We start from the raw sequence: 22289 nt of genomic DNA, 5'->3' as shown, positions 1-22289 counted from the left end.
CTGTTTTAATAATTTCTTAGCCTCTGGAGAAAAGTTGTTAGTTGTGTAGTGTATATATGAGACCGTTAACATACGTCGGTATCGCCACATTTCAAATGCCTCTAACCATTTTGTGGTATTATTTGTAAAACTCCAGCTTTCTACTCTGTAAAAGATACTAAAGACGGTACATCTAAGAATTCTTAAACGTATTTGATACTTAGGAGAAAGACAAGTTGTAGGCAATCTTCCTAAGACCGTTAAACGAGCTTCTGGCTTTTTCAATACGGGTTTTTATTTCGTAGCTATGATCCTAGGTATCCTTAATATTGTAGCCCAGAGAGCAATATTTTCTCCTTCTAACGGTGTGACGTGTTCAAAATATACAGATTGAACGAATTTAAAACGGAACATACGAAATCAATGTATTTCGGCTCAACTCCGCTCTAGGTGGTTGGCCAACAAAAGGTTGTCAAATAATTATATTATAAAAATCCAATACTTCAGCAGGCTGCTGGATTCGAAACTCATTCAAGAACAAGTCAAAACTCCTCCCAAATAGGTTGCCTAGAATCACTGAAAAAACTAGACTAAACAAGCAGTTATTATGCTGTCAAACCACTTATCGCTTCCTTATAGTCCAAGAGATAGAGCCGAAATTTTAAACTGATCAGTAATATGACATTTCTCTATTGGAATATATTCATTGTAACTGGGTTAAGACTTTGCCTTACAGGCGGACGCCCCTCGTGGTACAGGGGGTGGCTATACAGGGATAAAGTTGTCATTTTTTTCGGAAAAATTAACGATCGATAATATGGCTGAAAATTTGCCCAGAGTAAGATCTTGGTATAACTAGACGAAATCCCAAAGGGCGGACGCGAGAGTAGATACATAAGGTGTGGCGGACAGGGGTGAAATTGCAATTTTTTGGGGAAAAATTAACGATAAGTAATATGTCCGCCATTTTCATGGCTCATTATTTAGCCCCCAAAAACTTTAAATCCAAAAGTGCGGACAGCTGGGTTGGTACAGAGAGCCACAAAACGGGGTCAAATGTACCACTTGCCTGCGCATTTTAGGTCTCGGTAACAATTTTCAAACTGATTTTATTATGATATTTTTATACCGATTGATTTGAAAATTTGTATGCTCACTTCTGTTACTATTCTGAGAAGCGTCAAGTAGAGTTTTCCTCAAAATTTTCCAAAAAAATTTCCGTAAATGAAAATTTTCGTAATTTTTTGAGGTAAAATCTAATTTGTAGAATCCCTTCGATTTACTGTAAGTTATACAATGATTTTTTTCCAAAAATTTTCAAACGATTTTTCCGATAAGAAAAAAAAATTTAGAAAAACTTTTCTAAAACATTTGATAAAACTCTACGTCATCGTCTGAATCTTTTATAGAATATTTTGTAGTATTAAAATGATATTATGATAATGTTTTTTTTCCAAACTAAAGTCATATTTACTTCACAAATCACATTTTTTTTCTTAAATATAAATATTTTACGAATTAATTTTTAATTGAATAAATGTTTGATATTTGATATTTTATTAAATTAAAGTAATTTTATAATGTTAATTATTAAATATTTTTGGTATAACAAATAGTAATTTTACTTATTTTTTATTACAATAAAAAGGTTTTTAAATTTATATTGCATAAATAATGATTGATCAGATATAAGAAAAATTTGATTTATTATTACATTAATAATCAAATACAAAATATATTATTTCTATTTATCAATAGATAAAATTCAATTTGTAGAATTCCTTTAACATTTTACAAATAATTATTAATAAAAATCAATTTAATAGTGGAATTATCAATTTTTTAAGTTTTGAAATTTATTTTGTAGATATTTTCAATATTTTTTTTTAACTTTTAAATTGATTGAATTTTTTTTCATTAGTTAATTATAATTTTACAAATTCTGTTTGGACATTAATTTTGCATCATTATTATTTTAAAATATTAAAATAATAATGATGCGCGTTCATTTAGATCAGTAATTCTAGACGCATGCGCTAAATGTAATAAGTATCAAGATGCTTTTATTCAACTTGGTGAAACTGACTTCGATTGTAATGAAGTTTTTGAAACCTTAGAAACTTTCATATGTCACTTATATGGAACAGGACTGACGAGAACAATTCCAAAAAGAAAAGTAAACGATGTCAGATTTTCACTATTTAACCGGCAGTATAAGTTGCATGATGTGAACGAACCTTAAAAAAAAACTAAAAAATTTCGATGCTTCAAGCTTACCACCATGTCAAGATGAATTACACCAACATCTACTGCGAGCTCATTATATTTCAAATATTTGGACAAATGCTCATAAAAAGTACCAACAGAATTGATTGTTGAAGAACATGGTTGGGAGTTTGAAGATGAAACATATAAATTTAAATGGTTTAGTGGACCTCAGATGCCAGAATCAGTTCGAGAAGTAGTGATTGAAAATGAAGCAGATAATGAATGTGATATTATTGAAAGTGAAAGTGACGAAGATGATGAATGTAATGACATCAATGAGAGTGAGAAAAATGACGAAATTTTTAAAGTTTTTCTAAATTTTTTTTTCTTATCGGAAAAATCGTTTGAAAATTTTTGGAAAAAAATCATAGTATAACTGACAAAAAATCGAAAGAATTCTACAAATTAGATTTTACCTCAAAAAATTACGAAAATTTTCATTTACGGAAATTTTTTTGGAAAATTTTGAGGAAATTACATACATTTGACCCCGTTTTATGGCTCTCTGTACCAACCCAGCTGTTCGCCCTTTTGGATTTATAGTTTTTAGGGGCTAAATAATGAGCCATGAAAATGGCGGACATATTACTTATCGTTAATTTTTCCCCAAAAAATTGCAACTTCACCCCTGTCCGCCACACCTTATGTATCTACTCTCGCGTCCGCCCCTTGGGATTTCGTCTAGTTATACCAAGATCTTACTCTGGGCAAATTTTTAGCCATATTATCGATCGTTAATTTTTCCGAAAAAATTACAACTTCATCCCTGTATAGCCACCTCCTGTACCACGAGGGGCGTCCGCCTGTAAGGCAAAGTCTTAACCCAGTTACAATGAATATATTCCAATAGAGAAATGTCATATTACTGATCAGTTCAAAATTTCAGCTCTATCTCTCCGACTATTAGGCAAGCTCCTCTTTCCTTTAAAGGAGACTGATAGTTGAACGATATTTTATACAATGTCTATCACCGGGTATGGATTTATTTTTGTCCAAGTTTTATATTGGTCCACTATTTCAAATGCAGTTCAAACAGATATATATTAAATTGTATGTTCCGTTTTAAATTGGTTCAATCTGTATGCTAAATAACGCTGTTGACAGTATACAACCGTCTTGAACTACTTTTCCAACTACAAAAATCTCAGACAGTTCATTTTCGAATCATACTGTTGCTTTTTGTTGGAGATATAAGTTTGAGATTAGTCTTATATTCTTACTATTAAGTCCTGATGTTTTTAGGATGTCGATTTAGACAAAACAAAGTACATGAAAATAAGCATGCAACCACAAATCCTGTGTCCACTTTTTATGGAAAATTACGGCATCAAAGGAGTTAACGAATTTGTATACCTGGGAGCAGAGATAAATCGCAGAATTTGCATGGCCACAAGATGCTCCTTTATATATCCTTAATTATATGGAGAAATACAAAGACAAAACTCTACAAAGCAATAATACGCCCAGTCCTAACATATGGTTTGGAGTCCTGGACTTTTACAAAAAGTAATGAAAAAATGTTAAGACGTCTCAAAAGAAAAGAACTGAGGCTGTTCTAAGGAGCGGTGATTGACAATGAAATATGGAGAAGACGATACAACTTCCAACTTTATAAAATATACAAGGAACCAGATATCGTAAAATATATTAAGATTTGACGTCTGAGGTGAGTAGGGCATGTAATGCGGATGGAACAAAATGATAAGAAAACGCTCCTTGATAGACCCATTGGTCAGAAAAGAAAAAAAAAGAACTAAAACAAGTTCCTTGATAACATCGATGAAGATATGGGAAATATGGGAAGACGTGCTCGGCGGAGAAAGGTGATGGATAGGGACGACTGAAGAGAGAGTTTTAAGGCCAGAATGATGATAAGTCTTATATCCTTACCATCCAGTCCTGATGATTTTAGGATATCGATTAGTTTCCTATGTGGTACTTTGTCTAATGCCTTCTCGAAATAGATGACATATTGATACACATTGCAGTTAAACATCCCTTATTTTCTGGTGTTCTGTGCGTGAACTGTCATCGAAAGTAGACGTTATCTTTGAAATTTGGAAATGGGATAGTTTTAGTCCACTAATTTTCAACTTGACTTGAGTCACGTAAGTCAAGAAATAACAGAGAAATACTTAAAACCTGAAAGAACAAATAAAAAGGAATGGATGAGGGAGGAGATTCTATGTATGATGGAAGACAGAAGAAACGCTAAAGATAATAAGAATTACTACAACAACATAAATAACGAAATAAAAAGGGCTATTAAAATAGCAAAAGAAAATTGGTATAGCTCGAAGTGTACAGAGATAGAGTCATTACAACAAAAACATGATTCATTTAACCTCCATAAAAAGATTAAAGAAGCGGCAGGCCTGTATAAACACAAGAACACTGGATTCCTGGAAGATAATCAGGGAAACATAGTACTGGAAATAAAGCATAAAAGGGATATTTGGATTAAATACGTGGAAAAAACTTTTGAAGATATACGAAGTAACACTGGTATTACAACAAACACCAATTGCGAATCTGGACCACCATTTACAGTCGAAGAAGTAAAATATGCCATCAAAAGCACCAAAGATGGTAAAGCAGTAGGCCCTGATAATTTTCACTCAGAATTCTTAAAGCTTATGGACTATGATGGCATAAAATGGTTGACAAATATATTTAACAATATATATGATACAGGCATAATTCTGTTCTGAAGCTAATTTCTTGTGGCATTTTAAATTAATTTATATTTAAATGGGAATAAGCCACAATTCAAGGTTAAAATACGTTTATTGACGTTTCAATTTCCACTTCGGAAATCGTTCTCAAAATACAAACATTAGTAAAACATTTTTTTTTTTTTTTGTTTTCGTATTTGTCTCCATTGTTGTTCAATATTTATTCTGAATGGGTATTTAAGGAAGCTTTAGACGGTTGTGCGAAAGGAATACTAATAAACGGTGAATGGTTGAATATCATTAGATATGCAGATGACACTATAGTTTTTGCCAATAATCTGAATGACTTACAGATATCAACAAATCGCATAACAGAAGTCAGCAACAGATACGGACTAGCTCTAAACATAAAGAAAACCAAATTTATGACAATTAGTAAAAAACCAATACTAAACGCTCAACTTACAATCAACCAACAGAATATCAAAAGAGTCGAGCAATATACATATCTAGGCACCAATTTAAATAGCCAATGGGACACTCAACAGAAATTAAACAGCGAATAATAAAAGCAAAAGCAGCATTCATTAGAATGAGAACCATTTTCAACAGTCGAGACATATCATTAAAAACAAAATGCTGTCTATTGAACTGCTACATATTCACAGTTCTGCTCTACGGAATGGAAGCGTGGACACTGACTGTTGCATCTATGAATCGGCTCGAAGCTTTCGAAATGTGGTGTTATAGGCGCATCTTACGTATATCCTGGGTTGACAGAGTTACTAATGTGGAGGTCCTGCGTAGAATGGGGAAAGAATGTGAAATTCTCATGACCGTCAAAACTAAAAAGTTGGAATATCTAGGACATGTAATGAGAAATCAAGAACGTTGCGGCCTTCTCCAGCTGATTCTCCAAGGAAAGGTAAATGGTAAGAGAGGACCGGGAAGAAGACGCATTTCCTGGCTTCAAAATTTACGAAAGTGGTATAACACGACTACCACTGAACTGTTCCGCGCTGCAATAAACATAGTAAAGATAGCCGTGATGATCGCCAACATCCGGAACGGATAGGCACTTTAAGAAGAAGAATTTTCAACTTCTTCTTCTTGTAGTGCTTATTCGTTTCGAATGTTGGTGACCATAATGGCAATCTGTATTTTTCAAACTCCTGCTCTGAAAAAATTTGTGGTTGTTATGTTGAAGCACGTAAGTAGATTTTTAAGCCAGAATATACTTCGCTTTCCTGGTCCCCGTTTGCCTACTACTTTTCCTTGTAGAATTAATTACAGCAACCCATATCTTTAGCTGTTTCTCATGATGTGACCGAGGTATTCGATTTAGGCTGCTTTATTGTGGTTTTATTGTGGTTAACCCTTTGACTGCGGAACCGCATATTTGCGTAATTTTGTTAGTGCACGAAATGTACGGGAGACGCATATATGTAATCGCATTAAAGTGCCTCGAGTGGGATGGGTAGATAGGAGGAAGTAACAGACAAGATGTTTAGTGTTTAATTGTTTAGTATTGCGAATACGTTGGTACCGTAAAGTGAATATTGTCACTTAAAAGATTACGTTTTGTTTGAACTCATAAATAATTGAACTATGTATTACATCAAACGCCGCCACCTCAAAACGGGTAAATATTATTCCATGGTGGAATTGAAAGAAATTATGACTCAAAGATATACAGAAGATAAGTTTTTATATATGAAACTGATATATCTGATGATTCGGCTAAAGAAATTGAACAAGAGTTTATAAATTAGCATCTATCAAGTTCTACTATAGACGAACGAGACGATCTGCATGAGACTAACGTGGGTGTTGAGCTATGGGAAAAAAGGAACCTACTGATAGAATCGACGAAAACCTGAGATGTGAAAGTATAAACATTCAGCCGCGTATCTTCCTTTTGATTCTAGTAATTCAGGGCATAATATTCCAGATCTTTTTGATAACTGCTCCGGGTACGAATGTTTCCAAGTATTTTTTGGAGAGGATATAACCAGTTTCATAGTCGCTGAAACTATCTGCTTTCAAAAAAAACAATGGCACGAGACCCATTTTTAACAATACTTAGTATGATGCATTTTTAATTTGGCTAATATTTTTTTTTGGATAATAATTTGGCAAGGTATGATGATACATTATGTAAAAATTCAAAGAATTTTGAATTATATGAGAGTCAAATTCACAGAATCGTTTACTCCATACAGAGAATTATGCATTGATGGGAGTCTAATGCTATAAAAGGGGCGGTTTTTTTTAAGCAATAAGTACCCTTAAAGCGGCATCGATTCGATGTGAAATTTTTTGTCTTATGCGACTCATCTACTGGGTATATATTAGATTTTGTGATTTAAACTGGAGCAACAACAGAAATTGTGAATTTTAGCTTCGAAAAATCTGGAGGTGTAGTTCAAACTCTTCTTGACTCCTATTTGGACAAAGGTCATATGTTATTTGTAGATAATTGGTACAGCAGTCCTGATCTTTTTTTATGGTCACATGATCGTTGCACTAACCCTTGAGGAACTGAGCGTAAAAATAGAAAATTAATGCCAAAAAGAAGGAACAGTTAAAAAGGGTGAGTCTGTATTTCGTACCGCTAAAAACCAACTAACTGCCAAGTGGTGTGATAAACGAGACGTATTCATGCTTAGTACAGCACGTATTAAACATGTAGTAGATACCGGAAAACTGATAGGAAAACAAAAGTACCAATAGTAAAACCGCAATGTATTATTGATGAAAGGGAGGGAGGGAAATGGGAGCTGTAGATAAAACCGACATGCTCCTCAGCTCAGTTGAGTGTGTTAGAAGGTCCACTAAGTGTTACAAAAAGATCATTTTCCATATTATAAATATGGCACTGCTAAATAGTCATATCTTATTCCAAGATGTCATAAAAAAGAAGTCGTTAGCCAAATTTCAGTTAAATTGGATCTCGCAAATGATTGAATTAAATTTAGACGACTTCGTATACAGGCCAAGAAGAGCAGAAAATCCAGCCCAATATCGTTTAACTGGTAGACATTTCACAACAAAAATTACCTCAAGAAACTAAAACTACTCAACAAAGATGGAAGATGAAAAAGATGTTTTGTTTGTAGCAAAAATAAATTACGGAAAGAAACAGTTTACATGCGAACCATGTGATGTCGGGTTGTGCGTGACACCTTGTTTCGAAAAATATCATACTTTACGAAATCTATAATGTCAGATAATTTAAAAAATTATTTATATTTGTATTTTTTTTTTGTTTTTAGAGAAAAATCATTGGTTTAAATTTTTCTTAAGCCATTTTTTTGTTATTAAAATTGATTTTTGGGGTATTTAGTTTTTTTTCTAGACTACAATCCTTTATTTTTCATATTTATGGTAAAATGATTGGCAATAAATAGTTGAAATAGAACAATAAAGTAAAACAGGTCAACATGTAAAAACAAGTAAAAATAAGTCAACTGTAATCTAAAAGCCAAAAATATTTGCTTCACTGCGGGAGACATCTATTTGCGCCGAAGTGACGGGATGCAAATCCTCTCAGCCGCTCCGCAGCGAAAGGATTAACAACTCTTTTCATTTTTACATTCTTAATAAAACGTCCTGGTTAGTAGGTTGGTATAGTAGGTGGTTGGTATAGTATATCTTAAGGATTCGACGATAAAGCCACATTTCGAAAGCCTCAATTGTCTTGCAGGTAGCGAAATCACAGCAGTCGTAGGCGATTTCAACGCTAAAATTGGTGTAACTACAGAAGATCATTACTTGCGAGAGACCGTCGGATTATATGGACTTGGCCAAAGAAATGACAGAGGAGAACGCTTGCTACACTTTTGTATAGACAACAACCTGTTTATTACTAATACAGGCTTTCAACATCACCCAAGACGACTATACACTTGGATATCACCAGGAAATAGATACAAAAATTAGATAGATTTTATACTGGTAAAAACCCGTTGGAGGAGCGCTGTTAAGGATGTTAAGACCTATCCAGGAAAAGATTGTAATAGCGACCATCAATTTTTATCAGTTGAATTCCGCATGAAGTTAAGAAACAGTCCAAAAACAGGAAATACAACAACTAAATGGCATCTAAGGTATAACGATCCGTACAAAAAAGCCGCAACGCAAAAGCTATGTGACCTCAAACAATCATTAAATCCAGAAGAGTCCTCAAATAGCATATGGACAAAAACAAAATCCATATTGCATAATGCTGCGAAAAACATTAAGAGTGATAGAGAAGAAAGAAGGATACAATGGATAACAGACCCCACGTGGACTAAAATACAGGAGAGGAAGTGCTTAAAAGCTACAGAACTGAACAGTGAAAGTGATAAAGAGGCCTATAAAGCGCTGAACGGTCAAATAAAACGACTCTGCAAAAAGGACAAGAACACACACTTGAACAAAATCTGCATGGAAATAGAAGGGCATAAAACCAAAACTGAGACCAGAGACATGTTTAAAAAAATAAAGCAGATAACACGTTTCTTTACACCAAACTACCTTGTTATCAAAGATGATAACGGAACTCTACTCACTTCTAAAAAAGATATTTTACACGGATGGAAAGAATACTGTGGACGACTGATGATGGAGGAAAGCTCCAGAAACAGAAGATGCCAGTTTGGCGACGAAACCTGACGTACTCAAAAGTGAAGTTGAAGCAGCAATTATGAGGCAAAAAAGTCAGAAAGCTGCCGGTCCAGATAACATATCTATTGCAATGATTTGGGCTCTAGATGACGTTGGAGTGGATATAATACATCAAATTTGTAAAAGAGTGTGGGAGAAAGGTAAATGACCTGAGGACTGGACACAATCACTATATATTCCCATACATAAAAAGGGAGCGAAAGATTTATGTAGCAACTATCGCACAATTACTCTAACTGCGCATTGCAGTAAGATACTCTTACACATAATTCTCGAGAGGATAAAGCCCTTTTTACTACCTAACATTGCGGAGGAACAAGCAGGTTTCGTCCCCGGACGTGGTACTAGAGAACAAACTTTAAACGTACGGCAGATTGTAGAAAAATCCAGAGAATTCAACATCACAACAACATATTTGTGCTTCATAGATTATAGTAAAGCTTTCAATTTGGTCAACTGGAGTAAAATGTGTTTGTCTGAAATGGTTTTGTCTGAAATGGGAGTCCCCAATCATCTGATACTGCTAATTAAAAGCCTGTACAATAACAATTATGCCATAGTTAGAATAAATGGTGAACTAACCGATAGTTTCAGTGTCACAAAGGGCGTGAGACAAGGCTGCATACTAAGCCCAATTCTATTTAACATCTATCGTGAATGGATAATGCGGAAAGCTACTGAGGACTGGAACGGTGGCATCACCATTGGCGGGAAGAAGATTTGCAACTTGAGATATGCAGATGATACTACTATCCTCGCTAGTTCTGAAGCTGAATTGATTCACTTGCTACAACGGATAGAAGACGTAAGCTTAACGATGGGCCTTAAAATAAACAGAGATAAAACGAGAATCATGATAATTGACAGAGCTAACAACAATCAAAATCATCTGGTCATGATAAACAATATCGCTGTTGTAGATAAATTTGTGTATCTGGGCTCATTAATAACCAACAAAGGAGGCTGTACTGAAGAAATAAAGCGGCGGTCGGCAATCGCAAAAAGCGCTATGGCAAAATTAACAAAAATTTAGAAAAGCCATGAAATAACTACCGATACAAAAATGAGACTAGTAAGAAGTCTAGTTTTTCCAGTTTTTACTTATGGATCGGAATGCTGGATCCTTACTGAGAAAGACAAAAAGAACATAGATATATTTGAGATGTACTGCTGGAGACGAATGCTGAGAATACCATGGGTGGCCCGAAGAACAAATGAATCCATACTGGATCAGCTAAACATAAAGAAAAGACTAAGAACACAAATATCAGAAAAAATAATAAACTATTTTGGACATATGCTTCGAAGAAATGGTCTTGAAAAACTTACCATCCAGGGAAAAGTAGAAGGCAAAAAAAATAGAGGTAGATCTCATACACGATACACGGACCATATTGTTGCTACCATTGGCGCTCCATTGTCAGAATGTGCTAGAATGGCAGAAGATAGAAAAAGAAGAAGAAGAAGTGTGGCAAATATCTCGGCAGAATGTAGTAGGATCTGGTTACCCATATTAAAAGAGGAAATTATTAAAAAGAAAATACCATTATTAGTAAGCGAGTAACATATAGAGGATACATCATTTATGTTTTTTTAAATAACAAACATAAAATCAGAATTTGGTGTTGAAAGTAAACTAAATGCACGACGAAATTCTTACCATGTTGGGATAGTATTATGAGGTTTTTTTCCTGATTTTTCCCTTATTATTTACTATGGAATCACTAACAGGAGATTTTTTCTGTCATCATGGCATATGTTTGTCTTTTTAAAGAATTATATGCTACGATTTTTTCTGACAGATATTCTCAAGTTAAAGTTAATTTCATGTAATCGAATGAACTATCTTACAAGTAAAGTCGTCCCAGGAATGCAACTCAACAATATTGGCAATATCATTTTAAAGTCGTCTACTTTCAAATGTATAATGTATGTCTGAATTGTCAATATAAATGAGTCAGATAAAATTTAATTGTTAGAAGAATTTTTCACCAAGTAATAAAAAAACAAAATTTGTTTAATTTACTAATGTGTATATTTTGAGAATGATTTCAGAAGTGGTAATTGAAACGGTAATAAAGTTACTTTAACCTTTAATTGTGGCTTATTTCCATTTAAATAGTAATTATCATAGAAGAAATAAAAAAAAGGATAAACAAGGTACAAGCTGGGCAGACAAAAAATTAAAATCCTTTGTTAGTCTGACGACGTAATTCTGATCTTAAGAATCCAAATGAGCTTTATTTCAAAACAGAAGCAGACTATTTGTCCACCCAAATTGCTTATATTCACCAGAAGAACCTCAAAGTTTAAGAGCAACAATATGAACATAAAGAAAACTTTAATTAAAGTATTAAAATAGCTTATACGTCTTGTCTGGTCTCTGGGTTTAAATTTGTAGATACCTGCGCATGACAAAACTAACTATTTTTTGGTAATAACAATAAATGAGATATGTTTAGCAAAACTTTACTTACATGGAACGTAGCATTAGCATCCAAGTTCATATTTGGATAAGCACTAGAAAGTATACTTAAAAATGATGAATATATTTCTATATTTTTCTTGTGGGATTTATCTCCCAAACCGAAATTAAATGATACCCTCTGTTTCTTTGTATGAGCAAATTGGTAGTCGTTTGTTAAGCTCCCTTCAATAGATGTGTCGCCTTTTAATACATAACCATAAAGTACAGATCGAAAGCGTTTAGTTTCGAATTTTAACTTGATAGTATATTGGGATCTTCCTTTTTTGCTCATAGTATCCACATAACCTAAAATACAACATATAAACATATAATAAGATTAATTATTCTTTTCTCTCTTTGTGAAAGAAACAAGATGGCATAAAATTTAACGCTGCTGCTAAATAGAGCATATTAAGATATACGATTTGTTGGTTGGTTTGGACAATCTGAAAGCAATACTTGTAAAATATTTCATTTATTACAAACGGTACATAAAAATGCAGGTAAAATTAAGATCTAAAAAATTACCTTTTTGTCTAACTTGTAAAATTTTAATTAGACTTTTCAAAAATCGTATACAGGGTGAAATTTTTTCTATGAAAAGATCAGAGGAGTGTACAACATTCACGATGTATACAAAATATGATGAGTAATGGAAGCAAAAGACATAAAATAAAATAAATTAAGAAAAGGTATTATACAGGGAGATTATTCTGCCCCAATAAAAATCAGTTGCGTATGCGAAAAACTTTTATCGTTTGCAAAGGCGGGGATTTGTTATGATTCTAAAATAGATCAAGAATAAAATAAATTTTTGTATGCAAAATACCATAAGATTATAAATATTCAAGACCCTGTATAAGTTAAAAATTTGTAAATATAATGATTTATAATAAGGAAGTGTTTTCGGAGAAGAGTAGACTTCAATAGTGAATAGTTTTTATAGTAGGATCGTTTAAGCCTATCGCATAAGTAATAAAAGTGTCTTTTCAGATTTGCCTTAGGTAGTCAGCGGTTCTCAAATTAAAAATGTACGGTTTTCTTAATTTGATAATACGACATTATGGATTTTTTTAATAAAATAACTTTGTCTTATGTTTTATAAAAATTGAATATCATAATGTAAATTGATAAACATTGAGTATAAAATATACAGGGTCATTCACGCAACATGTTGGTTAAAAGTTTTTAAAATTCTGGCCGTCACTGGTTTCTACAAACTTGGAATAATGGGTTATGCAAAGCATTCTTCATTTCTTAAATATTTGCATTCTTCTAGCACTTCCGGTTGTACCGGAAGTCGCCATTAGGTTTCTTATTTTAAAGAGAAACTCTGCTTTTTGTCATTTTTTTAGAATCTACGTAAAAAACTGGATCGATTTTTATTAAGATACCATTCTCGAAAAAATAACCGTTTTTGAGATATTTAAAGTTTTTGAAAAATTTTTCATATTACACATGCAACTTCAAAAATTAATATGGTGGTTAATATTTATGCTAAAAAAACAAAAATTCTTTTTCAGGGTGTACTAAACTCTATTTTTATTTAAGCATAAAAAAATTTGCCAATGTTAATACTGGGTATTCAAAATTTTGTATTATATTTTTATTTTAATATATTTTATAAATATATCTATAAAAATATATATATCTATATAAAACAAAGACTTATTCCTTCTTTCCACAGACACCTTCCCAAACGCCCCGAGGTTGGTTGTCCTCCTGCGGTACAACCAGCCCCGGCTTTCCTCCGCCCCCTGGTCATTGGAGCCAGGTCTCGACTATTTCGCGGTATCCCCCGTCAGGCAATGAGAGATTTCCGTGTAATTACATTTAAGTGGTAGGTTAGCCCATTTGGCTTTATCACTTCCGTTCAAAGCAATTGTTCGGCGATCTAATGATGGTTGTGTGTGTCGATACTTGCTTTCCCTTTTCTGCACCAAGTGCAGTCGAGGGCGAGCAAGCATCGAATCCTTTCATCCGTCGTCTAATACCCAGTCATTCGTCCAGACATGTCCTTAATCTACCTTACTTGCTAATCTAATTTTTTTGGTGCTTGCAATCAAGAGCGTCGTGCGGCGTGCCTCCGGCTATCTCCTGCATGCGGTTTTTGTTTTATTTTTTTTTGTTTCTTATTTGGTGGATGGTACCCTTTTGTGGTAATTTTTCTATCTACGTCTTAATCTATGGACAGGTATCATCACTATCTGACTCGCTATCCGATTCATCTGAATCTTCATCATTACGAATAACTAAAGGTCTTCATCAATAACTTGTTCTATTTCATATGACTCTAAAATTTTTTTTCAGTATGCTCAATACATTTCCGCCATTGTTCCTCATTGACTTGGTTTAGTGCATCTTGCCAGAGTTGTAAAACGCTGGCTTCGTCGGTGGTCTTACATGCATGTTTATCATAGTAGTTTTTAGTGATGACCCACACCAATTCAATTGATTGTACTGGCGCAGTGATGTGGTGGTAGTCTTAGGACCTCATGACCATATTTTAGTGCCATTTGGTCAACGACAAATTTTTTCTCAGTAATGTGTTCTTTTTACTTATTTAATAATTCAGCTTTTAAAACTAGATGTTCGTGTTCTATATTTTTCTCCGACAGCCACTTTCTTAAGTCTTCTTTTTTTCAGCTGCTTGTGGGAAACTTTTCCTCCTCTCTGGTATGATACAAAGCATTGTCTAAGACTATTAATGACGGATTTTCCAGATTTTTTAATAATTTTTCCTCAAACCAATGTTCCAAAAATATCGGCGTCCATATTTCCGTGGTAATCATCAGTTTTTTTTGTCGAAGAAAATATAAGACTAGCATTGGGTATAAAACCTTCCGTATTTCCTGCATGCAATATAATATATCTTTTGCCATTACTCGTACTAGTACTCGAATAGCATTTGGTAGAATCATCTTGCCAGGATGATTTGGTATTATTTCCTTTCGCAAAAATCGATGTTTCGTCAAGAATTTTCTTTACGATTATTGGTTTTTTTGTATCTAAAACCCATAGCTTTTAATATTTTTGATAAACTGGTCAAACCCATATCACAAAGTTCTCTGTCCTTAATTTTTTGAATCTGTCTTTCTTTTAACATGTTCTTTTGCTTTGTACATGTTATAAATGATATTTCTGATTAAGATTTTAATACCTTGTGGCAAGTCGAGGGTTTTCGGATGCAAACTTTTTTTTTCTTACTTAATTCCTCCTCACTCATTTTGCAAACTCTTTGCAAGGTCCGTTCGTAAATTCCACAAGCTGCACAAAGCATTCAATTTACGTTTTTGCACGATTTATAAAAAAAAATGTTTTGGTAGCGCTGATTTATCCTCAAGTACTACAGCCGACCAGTAGGAGGTTCGGTACCACAAAGCAGGTAGAAAAGGGAAATCATAACAGAGTGGCTGTAACTAGAGTCATAAATTATTTTTCCGGCGTTAATCCGAAATACGACAGGGTAAAACGACTTCACTATAAGAACAATTTGTATAGGAAAAACATTTCGGGGTTATTTAGAAAATATTAAATATTTTTTAAAATCTTACAAATATTTATACATGGTTTTAAATCAGTAATTCAAATTATTGTTTGATAGAGAATGGTTTATATATTATTTCTCTTTAAAGGTAATGCTATGAATTAGACGTTATCTTTTACAAATAAGTATTTGCCTGTAGACACAAAAGAAAGGTTAGTCGGTATTATCTTCTGTTAATTTAGGGAAAAACCCAAGTGGGTAAAACACGCTTGATTTCTGCTTCTTCTTCTTTAGGTGCCGTCTTCTTAGCGAAGGTTGGCGATGACCTCTGCAAAATCTTCCCTATTTTGGGCTTTCCTTATTAAACTTTGAAAGTCTAATCCTGTCCAATCTTTGATGTTGCGCAGCCAGGTCATTTGTCGTCTACAAGGGCCGCGTCTGCCTTCTATTTTCCCTTCTATAATAAGCTGAAAAAAGTTATACCTGTTGTGTCTAAATATGTGTCCACGATAAGACGTTTTACTCTTCTTGACAATTTCTGTGAGTTAATGTTCTGTATTCATACGCCTTAAAACTTCTTCATTTCTAACGCGGTCGGTCCATGGAATTTTTAGCATACGACGAAATACCCACATCTCAAAGCTCTCTAAACGTCGTAACGAGCTGACTATTAACGTCCAACCTTCCACGCCGTGTAATAGCACACTATATACATAACACTTTATCATGCGGTATCGTAGGGACAAATCAAGATTACGGGTATTGAGTAACTGTTGCATCTCTAAGAAGGTGTTTTGTTTATTGCCTGTTCTATTCTACATTTAACCTCTTATTCTTGGTCTAAGGTTTCATGTATCCAACAGCCTAGATACTTAAACCTTTTCAATTGTTCAACTAGATTGTTGTTGACTAGTATGTTTATAACTGGTGTGTGTTTTTTTGAAATTACCATTGTTTTGGTTTCTTTTACATTAACCTTAAGGCTGTCTAGTTCTCCTTCTCGCACTACTTTGGTTAACAGAATTTGTAGTTCTTCTTCACTGCCAGCAATCAGTACTGTATCATCGGCATACCTGATATTGTTCACGATTTTTCCATTGACTTTTATTCCTTCTTGTGCTTCATCTAGAGCATGTGCAAAGATGTCCTCTGAGTACAAGTTGAATAATAATGGTGATAGTATACAACCTTGTCTAACTCCTCTTTGAATTTTTATGGTTTTAGTATGACTCATTTTAGTTCTGACAGAGGCGTTTTGGTTCCAGTAGAGTTCACGTATTGTATTAATGTCGTTTAGATCAGGTTCTTTTTTTTTGCAAGCATTCTATTAGCTGATCGTGTTTGACTTTGTCAAAAGCCTTTATATAATCTATAAAGCACAAGCAAACATCTTTGTACTGATCCCGACACTTTTGCATGAGAACAATGAAACTGAACAAAGCTCCTCGAGTTCCCATACCGTTTCGAAAGCCAAATTGTTCCGGACCTATATGTTCTTCGCATTTTTTGTAAATTCTGTTACGGATAATTTTTAAAAATAGCTTCAGAATATGGGGCATAAGACTTATTAATCGAAAGTCGTTATACACGAAATTGGGTATAAGCACAAACGTAGACGTTAACCAACCTTGTGGAATTGTACCAGTCTTGTATATACTGTTGAAGAGTCTTTCACTATGAACGTAATCAGGTACAGAGGCTTTTCCGGTTTTCATATTTTTTAAGGCGAATTTTATTTCTAATGTTAAAATGGGCAAGTTGTTATTTTCGATGTTTGTTTGTCTATCAGTATTTATTGTTCTATCGTCTGAGAATAGGTTTTGTATGTATGTTCGCCATTCAACGCTTATTTCTTCTATTGTGGTCAGGACTCTGTCATCCGTGCTTGTTATTGTGCCACACTGCCTAGAGTTTCTGATCCCACATATTTCTTTAATTTTCTATAATCTTTTTCTATCATCATAATAGAGAAGTCTATCATCATGTTTATTCTGTAGATCTTCTATCTCTTCGCAAGTTTCTACAAGCCACTGTGCTTTTGCTTCCACTATCGCTTTTCTTATTAGTCTTTGTATTTCTTTATATTTATTCCATTCTTTGTTTTTGTGTTGTCGTCTCACATTGTGATATCTTCTGTCTCGTTTCTATATCCTTGAGTAAGCTCATGACTGATTTCTGTTTTCTCTTCTTTCTTTTTATGCTTTTCAACGTGTTTTTGAATTTGGCGACGAGCAAGGTGAGGTCGGAAGGGACATCTGCACCGGGGTAAGTTTTTGCGCTATGTATGCTATTTTGGTATCTCTGGTTAATCTGGTTGATCATGATATAATCTATTTGGTTTCTGACTCAATTTTTATCATTGTCTTGTGGCGATTTCCATGTATATAGTCTGCGCGCAGGTAATTTGAACCATGTATTCATAATAGTAATATCCTGTTCTTGAAAAAATTGAAACAGCCTATCGCCTGTTTCATTTCGCTGACCTAATCCATGTTCTCCAATGGTATTCTCAGATCTGCCTTTTCCCACTTCTGCATTGAGGTCTCCCATTATTATCGATATTTTATGCTTTTTTGTAAGCTGCATTAGTCCTTGAATAAATGTGTATGATTGACTAGAAAGAACGAGGGTAGGAGAATAGGACAGTCGATTTGAAAATTGAACCAGGAGATTTCAATCATTGTATTTTTACCATTCAGAACAAGAAATCCAGTTTCAGAACACTGAGAAAAATATATAAGTTGTTGTTTGTGAATTAAGGTGGTGATAGCAGAACAGTTCAAGGCGAATCGAGAGCAGGTTGAGAATCCCAAACTCTTTGTGTCCGAAGAGACTCCTAACTCTGTAAGTAAGAATAAAATTTATATAAAGTTTATACGCGATAACCAGTCGAGGGGGGAGAACCATTCGGCTGAAAGATTGCCGTTATTATTATTTTGAAATGAGTCGGAGGCTAATTTTGGAGAGAATCTGAACGAATGCTGTTTTGTGTAACAGTTTTGGAAGGAGGAAGCAGAGCCACAGTGTCCGTCGGGAAACATTGCAGAGAGTAAATCAAAAAGGTCAGTCAAATTATTTGTGAAATAAGCGTTATATTTGTAGCATATATGTTTTTTAAACCCATATTATAAAGTAATTGATTAAAAAGAATTGAATTCACAAATCAGATAATTGGCACATAATAAAATTTTGTTTGTTTTTTAAGAAAGTTAATTAAAACAAGTTTTACAGTAAATTAAATAACTTGGTTTAAAAGGGAGATAACAAAATTAAGTTGTCTTTTGTTCTGAGGAATAGATAATAAATTGTACACGATATTTATTTTTATATTTCTATATAATAATAAAATAAAAGTCTGTGTTCAAGAGCTATGACCTCACCCTAGAAACAAAAATAAGCCTCCTTAAATGTTATGTGTACTCAGTGCTTCTGTACGGAGTAGAAACGTGGAGATTGAAGGCGGAAACTCTATCAAAACTTCAGGCTTTTGAGCTATGGTCAAACAGAAGGATCATGAAGATACCATAGACAGACAAAGTCACCAACGAAGAAGTACTGCGGATGAACACAACTGCGGATTTGGTCAACATCGTGAAGAGCCGTAAGCTGCAGTACTTGGGACATATAATGGGAAATCAAGGCAGATATGAGCTACTTCAATGCATTTTGCAAGGTAAAATTGAAGAAAAAAGGGCCCAAGGACGAAGAAGAATATCCTGGCTTACTAACCTGAGAGCATGTTATAGAAAAACCTCAACACAGCTATTTCGTATGGCAACCAACAAAGTCAACATAGCCAGAATGATCGCCAACGTTCGGAACGGACAGGCACCTTAAGAAGAAGATAAAAATAAATTTTGGGCTATCCAACAATTGTACAATGTCATAAACATAAAATTAAACATGAAGTTGAACATAATACTATACTAAACAAGGACAAATACATTCTGGTCGGCAATAGGAGAGAGAATTCATTCTCATTCATGAATCAATCTCTCTCCTGTTGCCGACCAGAATGTAACTTCGACTTTTTTTTAATAATTTTAAACTGTTTGTCCTTGTTTAGTGTAGTGTTATGTTCAACTTTATGTTTAATTTTATTTTTATGACATTCTGCAATTGTTGGATAGCCCAAAATTGACGAAATGCCCCTGAAGATTGTCTAGGGAGCGAAAGTACTTGGGCAAGATTTAATTAATAAAAAAGTGCTCGATATCTGCCTTTATTTTATCAAAGTTCATTTATTCAAGCATTCAACCTTATATTAAAATATTTTTGTTTGTAGTAAAGAACCCTGAGAAATCTTATTGAATTTAATTTAATTTAATTTAACTTAATTTAAACTTAAGCAGATCATATATATATATATATATATATATATATATATATATATATATATATATATATATATATATATAAAGTAGTTAGGTATTATTGACTGACACGTTATGTAAAATAAAGTTTTATTTTGAGGTTGCAGTCATTAATAGAGGAAAGTGAAACTCCTTGTTCTTTAATCAAGCTTTCGCAAAATTTATTTGCTTCTTCAGGATATGCTAAAATATAGTATCAGTAAATACAATGAAATTAGAATTAAATAACATTGTATAAAACTAGTATTAAAACTTACAACATGAGGTTAATCCATCAAATTTTTAAATTGACAAAACATTAAAACTTAACTTATTAAAATTATATAGTTATGTAAGTACAATATTTTAATTTTATTTAATTTTGTATAAATTCATTATGACATTGATTATTATATTGATGTTTGATTTACATCAGAAATACACTCGTTTCTGTTTATTATATTTTTTGTTATTGATAACTAGCTCTTGATTGTTATCGTACAAAGTGGCGCCAAATATGAATATTTAAATTTTTTGAAATTATAGTATTTATAGTCAGAAAATCTAATATTAGAAAATTATAGTATTAATTTTCGTAAGACAGAATGTAATTATAGATATTTCTTAGTTTATCAATATCAGTTTTTTTATTAACGCATTGATATTTATTTATGCATACCATTTCTAAGAATTCTCTTTTATTTAATTGGTTTTCACGTCTTAATATATTAGTTTCATTGAAGTTAAATGAATGCTTTTTATTAATTGCATGATCTATTAATGCACACGTATTTTTATTATTTCTAAGGTCACTTTTTTGTGATTTCTGTTAGTCTGCCTATTAGATTTCTAGATGTGTGTCCGATGTATTTGGATCTTTAGATGGTGTTTTTCTATTAAACATATAACAATATTTTTTAAATCCTTAGCATAATCTTGTTTTACCCACCAGTTGTTAAAAATTTTTAAAATTATTTATTTAGCTGAAACTGGAAAATTGTGTAAAATTTTATATGTTAAACCATCCAAACCGGGAGCCGTGCTTCTGGTTTGTTTTAATGCCAAAATTAACTCTGAATAGGTAAAAGCTTTAGACATAGTATCTGAAGTAGAATAAAAATGAAATTTTTTTTGATTATCTACATCGACATTAGAAAACGAAGGCGGGGCTAGCTGATTCAGAACATCCTCGATTTAATCTTCGTGCAACGGAGTTTCTTTTAATATAAATGTTTGAAAGGAGTGTAGATCTATTGAGTTGATTAAAAAAGGTTATCCAACTATTTTTTTTGTTTTAACTTAAAAATAAGTTTAGCCTTTGCTGCAATATTTTGATCAGATAATTTGTAATATTTCCTTGTTTTCTGAATAATTGCGTGGGAGCGACTTTCAGCTATATCAGAACATTCTTCGTCCCACCAAGAGGGCCTTGGGACAGAAGGAATGACAGGTTTTTTAACGGGCGTGGATGCAGATGCTGCTGAAGATATAACTTCAAATAATTTTTTTGTTATTCGACAGTTATTTGAATCATTTAGATTCAAATAACTGTCATGATTTGAACTGATTTCATTTTTAATAAATGCTTGAAAGGCTGACCAATTGGCACGACTGTCATTTCACTTGGTTGTGGGATTGATTTCGAAAGATATGGGAGCAATTTGGAGCTGAATTTGAATAGGGTAGTAATCAGAACCTAAAGTGTCTTGATATACTGGCCAGTTTACCAAATCTACCAAGACAGGGGAGATAAGAGTTAAATCAACTGTAGAGTGATTACCATTGGGATTAATTCTAGTGGGCGATCCACCATTTAAAGTAATTAGTTCCAAAAAATCTAAAGCTTCTGTTAAAACCTTTCCCCTGCGATCTTCCGGAATAGGGCCCTACCTGTAATGGTGTACATTAAAATTGCCGCAAAAAATTGTACGAGAGATATCAAACTGTTCCAATAAATTTAACCAATTTTTTTTGTGACTGCTATGTCTAAAGGTTTGTATACTGAAACGAAAGAAATATTTATATCTGCAATAAATACTGCACATACTTCAATGCCTCTTGAAAAATTTTGGATTATTACACTTTCTTGATAGTTAATTGTTTGTAAGATAAATATACCAACTCCGCCATATCTGTCATCACGGCATCTTTTAATGAAATTATATCCCTTTGTATTAAAATTACTATTAGACTTAAGCCAAGTTTCGGAAAGTATGATAATATCAACATGGTTTTTATTATGGTAATTTTAAAAATTTTTTTATTAGATGTTATTGATCTACTATTCCACTGCAAAATTACTAATTGGTATTTAATTGTTTGTTTATTAGCCATTTTTTAAGTTTAATCAGTAAAATAGTTTTTAACTTGAATCTGATTTACTATACTCA

The 22289-nt window shown here is 33.2% G+C and overlaps 1 protein-coding gene across 2 annotated transcripts in view; it reads right to left on the bottom strand.

Annotated features, from left to right (window-relative positions):
• Window positions 1-22289, bottom strand: part of Apoltp (Apolipoprotein lipid transfer particle) — a 1459665-nt gene that overhangs the window by 1119585 nt on the left and 317791 nt on the right. For both annotated transcript variants that reach the window (XM_072546518.1, XM_072546519.1), the window contains exon 15: window positions 12071-12366. In XM_072546518.1, the coding sequence (XP_072402619.1) occupies window positions 12071-12366 (296 nt within the window). The remainder of the gene's footprint in view (window positions 1-12070; window positions 12367-22289) is intronic.

This window comes from Diabrotica undecimpunctata, chromosome 10 (assembly GCF_040954645.1).
Source record: "Diabrotica undecimpunctata isolate CICGRU chromosome 10, icDiaUnde3, whole genome shotgun sequence".
Lineage (NCBI taxonomy): Eukaryota > Metazoa > Arthropoda > Insecta > Coleoptera > Chrysomelidae > Diabrotica > Diabrotica undecimpunctata.
Note: the sequence above shows the minus strand (reverse complement) of the source record. Positions and strands in the feature narration are given on the sequence as shown.